The sequence below is a fragment of the Harmonia axyridis genome, chromosome 4 (genome assembly GCF_914767665.1).
Source record: "Harmonia axyridis chromosome 4, icHarAxyr1.1, whole genome shotgun sequence".
In the NCBI taxonomy this organism is placed as follows: Eukaryota; Metazoa; Arthropoda; class Insecta; order Coleoptera; family Coccinellidae; genus Harmonia; species Harmonia axyridis.
Genome location: NC_059504.1, coordinates 44,550,790 through 44,560,006, shown reverse-complemented (window position 1 = coordinate 44,560,006; position 9,217 = coordinate 44,550,790). Strand labels below are relative to the sequence as shown.

General features: G+C 37.1%; 1 protein-coding gene across 1 annotated transcript; it reads left to right on the top strand.

Moving 5' to 3' along the window:
* Positions 1–1,437: 1,437 nt before the first annotated feature.
* On the top strand, positions 1,438–7,871 carry LOC123677977 (leucine-rich repeat-containing protein 34-like). Its single transcript, XM_045614734.1, has 6 exons — positions 1,438–1,650; positions 1,700–1,970; positions 2,023–2,241; positions 2,288–2,517; positions 5,765–5,930; positions 7,591–7,871. The coding sequence occupies exons 1-6, from the start codon at positions 1,505–1,507 to the stop codon at positions 7,843–7,845; spliced, it is 1,287 nt and encodes a 428-aa protein (XP_045470690.1). The 5' UTR covers positions 1,438–1,504; the 3' UTR covers positions 7,846–7,871.
* The last annotated feature ends 1,346 nt before the right edge of the window (positions 7,872–9,217 follow it).

The following is a 9,217-nucleotide window of genomic DNA, read 5'->3' as shown; positions in this document are numbered from 1 at the left end:
CAATGAAGTCTGAGATTTTTCTTGAATTTTCTAATATCAACTATGTGTAGTACATTTTTGGGTAGAATATTATAAAATTTAATGCATATTACTTGGTATTTTTTCAGTTAATGTCATCATATGTATCGAAAAGTGAAAGGGAATGGCACGTCTTGTGTTATTGATATTACCAATAAGCAATTCGTATTTGTAAACGTAACGCCATCGTAATTTTAGTCGATTTCTGTGTGCATCATAAAGTTATTCTCGATTAAATATGTCAGCTTATGAGCCAAATGCTCGTCAATTGAGGGAGGTTTTAATTTTCTGCTTTAATATGAAGAAATCTGCGGCTGAGGCTCATCGAATGCTCTCAAATACCTATGGTGAGGCCGCTATTAGTGAAAGAATGTGCCGTGAGTGATTTCAACGCTTCAAAAACGGTGATTTTGACGTACAAGGCCCGCATGGCGAAAGAGAAGATTATCGAAGATGCATAATTGGAGGCATTACTTGATCAAGAGTCGTGTCAAACGCAACAAGAATTGGGAGTAACTGAAAGTGATTCAGAAACAAGGAAATTTCGGGTGCCGTACGAGTTGAAGTCGAGAGATATGGAACAACGTTTATTTGCTTACGAATAGCTGCTTGCAAGGCAAAGACGGAAGGGATTTCTGCATCGCATTGTGACTGATGGAGACAAAAAATGGGTTCATTAAAATCATGGGGATATCCCGGCCATGCTTCCATGTCGACGGTCAAACCGAATATTCACGGTTCCAAGGTCATGCCCAGTATTTGGTGGGACCAGCCCGGCGAAGTGTATCATGAGTTATTAAAACCGGTTGAAACAATCAGAGGCTATCGTTATCGAACGCAATTAATCCGTTTGAGCCGAGCATTGAAAGACAAACGGCCGCAATACAACGAAAGATATGATATAATGATTTTAAATCATGTCAATGCTCGACCCCATGTTGCAAAAGTGGTCAAGACATACTTGGAAACGTTAAAATGGGAAGTCCTACCCCATCTGCCGTATCCTCCGGACATTGCTCCTTCGGACTATCACTTGTATCGATCAATGGCACACGGCCTGGCTGACCAGCTCTTTCGGTTCAATGAACAAGTAAAAAATTGCATCGATTAGTGAATCGCTTCAAAAGATGACAAGTTTTTTCAACGCGGGATTCGTACGCGGCCCGAAAGATGGGAGAAAGTAGTGGCCAGCGATGGACAATACTTTGAATCATAAATGTATAACCAGATTTTTACAATAAACGTATAACAAAAAAGGGAGCAAATGAGAACGGCATTTGAACAGTTATATTCCCGAGGAATATGCTACAATTAAAGAAAATGATTGCTAAAATCGGCCAAAGAATTCAAGAGGAAAAGTACAAACTTTGTGGAGAATTTGTCCGTTTCACAATGTTGTTGTCTCTGTCCGTTCCGTATTTAATCCTGTCTTATTTGACATATATTTCAAATAATTTCATAAATCTCTGAAATCCTCCCAACAACAATGACAATGTCTTCTGCAGAGATGGTGATATTGCCCAATAAGGGTTTCAAATTTACTGAAGATTTCTTCCTCTTATTTTGCGAGAAAAATTCTGATGGTACAAAACATTTGCGGCTCAGGGGTAAAGAACTTTACCAAAGAATAGGGTAAGCATAAAGTTTCTTTTTTACCCCAAATAAAAGTCATTTATTTCAGTCAGCGTCTGTCCCATATGGATATGCTGGCCGTTTCATTGTTTCTACGAGACCATCTAGAAATTATCAGCCTAGATTTGTGTTACAACAACATAGGTGATGTTGGGGTTCAGATCCTAGTTGAAAATTATTTTGAGTACAAAAATACTTTGGTTGATCTGAATCTAATCTTCAACGACTTGTCATATTTAGCTCTCTCGGAGCTGTACAGGACGTCCAAAAATATGCGATTGAGAACATTGAGACTGACTGGGAACAAGTTCGGGAAAAAAGTGTTACACTATACTTAGCATTATAATGTCAATTATTTTGTTGATTCTTTAGGGTGGAGAGTATGTTGCTAAGCTGATTGAGAGTTTACCTACCCTAGAGCTAGTAGAGTTGGGCGATACCGATCAAGTCTTACCCAGTATCGATGCAATATTAGAAACGACCAAAAAAAGCAACTTGAAGGTTTTGGATATTTCCAGAGTTTTACCGAAATCTGAATATGAAATACTGAATCCATCGTGGCTGGCAAAGAACGTCGGTCTTTTTCTTGAGGTAGTTATACATGAATTATGAGGTGTTTGAATTATTTTCTGTTAAGGTCAATAAAATATTGACAGAATTACATATGGAAAAATGTGAACTAGATGGACACGATGTAGAGAAGTTGATGAATGGGATGATGTATAATACATCACTAAAATTGTTGAATTTAGCTTGCAACAGGATAGGATCTTATGGTATGAAAATACTAGCCAAATGGTTGTCAGAAAAGCCTCCATTGCAGGGATTGGATGTGAGTCACAACCAAATTTCTGATCATGGAGCAAGGTGAGAAATTTCCTTTCCGATATTTCTGATATTACTGCAACATCAGGGTCTGTGAATACCAAATCTGAATATAGACGAGGCATAACTGATTAGGAAAATGTTCTGATTTATTGTTGATGGAATCAGAACAGGACGACCTTTTTTTTTGTTTGACAGTGTTTAGGTATATTATCTTTTTGGTTTGTAAGGAATCATCTTAATATTTGGTCAAGCAGTTCTGTTTTCACTGTGCGAATTTTCAGTTGATTATTTAATGATTTAAAGTCAGGCTGTTTTAGCTTTAGCTAGGTGTTTAAAAGAAAAAGTTTTAATTGACGCATAAATATTAGGTGTACAACTTTGCTTCCGCCGTTTTGCAAAAGATGGCTATATCGATAAGTGGTAGTCGAAATAAATAGATCGTAGATGTTATACAATAAGGCCCAGTTTCACCAAATGCTTTAATTTTGACTTGGCTCTTAAGTGAGGCCTTAGATCACGATTAATGTAATGTAGCGTTTCACCACACTCCAAAGCGCCATTTAATCGACCAATCGCGATTTAGCACCAATCGGCCATTTTTGGAGGATTATAACCTTTCAAGTTGAGATTAATAATTATTTATCAGTATGGAACTCTTGTCTATGTAATTATTTTTCCGGAAATTTCTAATTTTTGGGTAAACTTTATCAAAATATGACTATATGTATAGGCTCAATATTTCCCATTTAAAATACACGTAAACTTTGTTTTTGTGTTTTATGAAATTTATTGCGAAGAATAATTTATTGATATGTTTGATTGAAATATTATTTAAGAAGCAGTTAAACTTGTTAATAAAAATAAATAAGTTAATAAAATTACTTATATAGTTTTTTTTCAGAATGTGTGGTTTTGTGAAATGGGATAATTTCTTTTTAACTTCTGCAAGTTTCCGACACTCGACATTTTCGGCAAAAATTAACTTTGTTTTTTGTTTACAAGATGACAAATGATTTGAAATTTTATGAGTTATGAATGAATGACACCTGACACCTAGCGCCAATGGTGGTCATCACTGCTAATACGATACAGAACACTATATAACTTTTTGTTCACAACGTTGCCAAATGGTTTGACTATTTAATCGCGATTTGGTTAATCGCGATCATCTTCGGACGGGTTGATGCATGGTGAAACAGAAAACACTGTTAAGCCTACTTTAGTAACAGGCGGAGTTTAATCAATCTGGGATCAAGTGCTGTTTGGTGAAACTGGGCCTAAGCTTAGGAATCTGTGAATATAACGCCATCGAAATATTAGTCGATTTTGTGTCTGCCTCATGAAGTTATTCTCGATTAAACATGTCAGCTTACGAGCCAAATTCTCGTCATTTGTGGGAGGTTTTAATTTTCTTCTTTAATATGAAGAAGAAGATTTTGTGTCTGCCTCATGAAGTTATTCTCGATTAAACATGTCAGCTTACGAGCCAAATTCTCGTCATTTGTGGGAGGTTTTAATTTTCTTTTTTAATATGAAGAAGTCTAAGGCCGAGTCTCATCGAATGCTCTCAAATACCTATGGTGGGACCGCTATTAGTGATGAAACGTGCAAAGAGAGAAGGTTTTCGAAGATGCAGAATTGGAAGCATTACTTGATCAAGACTCGTGTCAATCCCTACAAGAATGTAAGATCATTCGGAGTGACGCAACAAGCCATTTCAGAACGCTTGAAAGTCATGGGAATGATTTAGAAACAAGGAAATTGGGTGCAGTACGAGTTGAAGCCGAAAGATGTTGAACGGCGTTTGTTTGCTTGTGAACAGTTGCTTGCAAGGCAAAGACGGAATATCTGAATCGCATTGTGACTGTGACTAAAAATGGGTTCATTAGGATAATCCCAAGCGCAGAAAATCATGGGGGATATCCCGGTCATGCTTCCACGTCGACGGCCAAACCGAATATTTACGGTTCCAAGGTCATGCTTAGTATTTGGTGGGACCAGATCTGCGTAGTGTATTATGAGTCGTTAAAACCACTGAAACAATCACAGGCGATCGTTATCGAACTCAATTAATGCGTTTGAGCCGAGCATTGAAAGACAAACGGTCGCAATACAACGAGAGACAAGAGAAAGTGATTTTACAGCATGACAATGCTCAACCCCATGTTGCGAAGGTTAAGACATACTCGGAAACGTTGAAATTAAAGTCCTACTACTCCTACCAGAACTGTCGTATTCTCCAGACGTTGCTCCCTTGGACTATCACTTGTTTCGATTAATGGCACATACATGGCCTGGTTGACCAGCACTTCCGGACTTATGAAGAAGTAAAAAATTGGATCGATTCGTGGATAGCTTCAAAAGATGACCAATTTTTTCAACGCGGGAATCGTACGCTGCCCGAAAGATGGAAGAAAGTAGTGGCCAGCGATCGACAATACTTTGAATCATAAATGTATAAACAGTTTTTTACAATAAAGCCTCGAATTTCGAAAAAAAAACGGCGGAAACAAAGTTGTTCGCCTATATAACGTTCATTTTGCAAAAAAGGCGTTTTATCATAATCGTGGGAAACATTAATATACAGGGTGTCCTAAAATGAGTAATTTCTTGGATAATTTCAAGACAAAACAATCCTATAAACATGAGCCCACTAGCGCTTTGTTTTCGAGATACGGGGTGTTTATTGTAGTCTTACCTTTTTGAGATGGTTAAACCAGTTTATCGAATCTTTATATCAATCTTCGCTACCGATTGGGTAAATAGGTATCAAAACTTATGGTTAATTTTTTTATCACTGCTTACCCAATAACCGGATCATTATAATAAATTTGATTTTCCTGAGGATTTCTAGAGAATGTTGTTCGAAATTTTTGTCTCGAAATCGATAGCAAATACGGCAAAACTACAAGAAATCAAAAAGTGTAGTGCTGGTCCGAAGTTTCTTTTTACATTTTTCTAAACTACTAGGGGTCCATCAAAAAAAGTTCTGGAGGAAGAAGCGGGCACTATTCCAGAAAAAATATCACCCTGTAGATTTGCATTCACATGATGAAAACAAAAGCGTTTGCGAGTTCATTTTTATAGGAATTTTTTCTCAAAATGCTTCGAGGAATCTGTCATTTTTGTATGTGATGAAAACCGATATTCGAGCAAATATAAAAACGTTCTGATCGAACTGAAACGTCACATGCAATGAAAGAGTACGTCAGCTGTCAAACGGCCAACTGACAGGAAATAATATCTCCACGATGAAATTAATAATGTTTACGATTCATTTTCACAGAGCACTCAGTTTCGGAATGTGCTACTCAAGACTCAAATTCCTCAACATCAGTTATAATAGGATAGGCGATGATGGAATAGCCTGTATTCTCGACACGCTCAAGAAACCCTATCAGATGCGCTTGTTTTTCTTCTATGGAAACCCCTTCGGTCCGAAGTCTCTGAAGGTATGATCCGGGTGGAAAATGCGAGGTTGCCAGACTTGGCGAAAATTAATCCTAATCGGAGTTCAGAGATAATAATATATTCACGAAAAATACGAATATTTCTTACGATTGTGGAAGTTTGATTCAACCACTCGAAGAAAAAATGTGGTCTTCGCACCTGTTGCACACTATACCTACTCTTTCTACGATTGTGAATAACCAGTCAACTTCAAATAAATATAAATTGAAACGACCAAGTCGAATTGATTTATTTTAAGTTGTACAACTTTTCTTCCGCCAGCCGTTTTGCAATAGGTGGCTGTTGCCGGACGTGGTAGTCGAAATAAATAGATCGTACAATTAGCTTAGGTTTTTGTGAACATAACGCCATCGAAATATTAGTCGATTTGTGCCTGCATCATAAAGTTATCCTCGATTAAACATGTCAACTTACGAGCCAAATTCTCGTCATTCTCGGGAGGTTTTAATATTCAGTTTTAATATGAAGAAATCTGTGGTTGAGGCTCATCGAATGCTCTCAAATACCTATGGTAAGGCCGTTATTGATGAAAGAACGTGCCGAGAGTGGTTTCAACGCTTCAAGAACGGTGATTTTGACGTCGAAGACCAGCATGGCGGGGGGAGAGAGAAGGTTTTCGAAGATGCAGAATTGGAGGCATTACTTGATCAAGATTCGTGTAAAACGCAACAAGAATTTGCAGGATCATTGGAAGTGACGCAACAAGTCATTTCAAAACGCCTGAAAGTCATGGGAATGATTCAGAAACAAGGAAATTGGGTGCCGTACAAGTTGATGCCGAGAGATGTTGAATGAGGTTTGTTTGCTTGTGAGCAGCTGCTTGCAAGGCAAAGACGGAAGCGATTTCTGCATCGCATTGTGATTGGAGACGAAAAATAGGTTCATAACGATAATCCCAAGCGCAGAAAATCATAGGGATATCCAATCCATGCTTCCACGTCGACGGTCAAACCGAATATTCCCGGTTCCAATACGACGCGAGACATGATGAAATAATTTTATAGCATGACAATGCTCGACCCTATCTTGCAAAAGTGGTCAAAACATTCTTGGAATCGTTGAAATGGGAAGTCCTATTCCACTCGCCGTATTCTCCAGACGTTGCTCCCACGGACTATCACTTGTTTCGATCAATGGCCTACGGCCTGGCTGACCAGCACTTCCGATCCTATGAAGAAGTAAAAAATTGGATCTAAAGATGGGAGAAAGTAGCTGCTAGTGATGGACAATACTTTAAATCATGAATATATAACCATTTTTTTTTTTACAATAAAGCCTCGCTTTTCGGTAGAAACGGTGGAAGCAAAGTTGTACGCCTATGTAAAATGATCTTTGGTGACAATATGTAGCAACTACTTTTTAGAGGCGCGATTTTTTAGACCCAAGTTACTGTGCAGAATCATTGTGCACAGTCTGAACTGTGAGAAATGATTCTGTACGAGTTTTATCCATTCAGTATAATACTGCAGAACTGATTTTTCTGATCATTTTACTGATACTGGAAATGTTCAGATTGGTAGTTGATGAAGGTGTCAAATAGGTGATACGGGGTAGTCACTTCAAAAGCGCTAGTCTGGCAACCCTGGTGAAAATGATTAAAATGAAGGAAATTCGAAGTAGAATTTTTGATGTATTTTCCAGATCGTGAAGAGGATGATATTGTCGGGTGTCTTAGAGCAGAAGTACATTGATACAAAGTTGTACGAAGTGGATGGAGAGTTGAAAGCTGCTTATTATCCGACAAATCACTTCAAACAACAGTATTATTCCGTTATGATGCATGGTTTTCCGGAGGTGTTGAAGATCAAGAGAAACGTCGTTGAACCACCCAATGAGAAACGACGGCCATTTTTCTTTCTTCCTTACTATGAGAGATACCAGCCGCTAGATGACTAATTTTTTCATAATCGACAATTTTTTTATAATCGACAATTTTTTTGATTATACTTATTTATTATACATTTTTAAACAAGTGTTGTTACTTGTCGTTACTATTTAGAATTTTCGAAATTCGGCGGTTGGCGTTAAAATTTCATTCATTCGAATTTTTTTGAATAAATTACCATTCAAAAATATTATTACCTATTCAATTTTCCAATCAAAAAAGTTCAAAAAACTCATCAAGGTACTTGTATAATATTCAAACACTAATGGCCAGTTGCACCATTTGCCTAAACATTTATTGAAATTTAAACATTGATTACTTTATGATTTCTCTTAAGATATCTGAAAGTAATCAATGTTTAACTTGTTGAACTTGAATAAAACCGCTATAATATTGTTCAGAACAATTTTTTCTCAAGTAGGTACTATTCGACGAAACTATTTCATGAGATCAAATAAGAACACCTTGCTTATTTAACAAGTAAGGTTTTGCCAAACGTGTCCTAAGAGCTGAAAAACAAGTGAAATAAGTCTCAGAATAACATGTTTATTACTCTATGGATAGAGTCGATATGCAAAACGATGTAGGTACCTTCCTTATCAATGTCAAAGTGACAAAAACGAAAAACGTCAAATACACAATGTTGGAGTTAATTCATCCATTTCAAAACCAGAAAATATACTTGTGATGAAATTATAAAGAGAAGAGCTCTATAAACATTCTAAATAACAGATTAGCGGACAAGAATCGATAGTAAGTATAGTTTTTGTTTATGCTCAAATGAGTTGATTTATTCTTTGACTATTAAACCAAAACGTTAAATTTGCAGTGAAGTCAAGATGCAGTTCCCATCGCAGTGAATTAATCAATAGATGGATTTACCAGAAGTCCACTCCGTGCCTTTTTCCTCATCCCTGTCGTTAATTTCTTAAGAACATAATGCCTTACCGAGAATTCAATATGGGAGTCAACAGAAATGAGTCAGGCCTGTTGGCGCTAGAAAATATCGAATTTCATATCTCGTTATAACTAATGGAGAATCTAGGAACAGTGTCGGAAGGGTGGTCACAATCAAGGAAACTGCGGTAGATGAGATAAACACCGACAAAAGATTTGGGACCATTAAAATGTTTTGCCATGTTCGGAAATCTCTAAGAATAAAATTCCCAATTATGAATAGGCAGAGGGGTGGATCTCAGGACGTGGTGGGAGTGGTACCTCAAAGGTTGGTATAGTGTATTATCTACATAGAAAAATAATAATGAACCACCATAGAAAATAAAAATGATCCTATTTCCACCAGTTAAGACCAAATGATTCAAATATTAATCGAATCATCCTACTGAGTTAGGTAATGCATAATAGATCTGTATCTATAAATAT

Bases quoted from the DNA above. Each gene is read 5' to 3' on its own strand.
- LOC123677977 (XM_045614734.1), top strand. From the start codon at position 1,505: ATGACAATGTCTTCTGCAGAGATGGTGATATTGCCCAATAAGGGTTTC. The intron at 1,971-2,022 runs GTGTTACACTAT...TTGATTCTTTAG, and splicing joins GGAACAAGTTCGGGAAAAAA to GGTGGAGAGTATGTTGCTAA. The intron at 2,518-5,764 runs GTGAGAAATTTC...TCATTTTCACAG, and splicing joins ATTTCTGATCATGGAGCAAG to AGCACTCAGTTTCGGAATGT.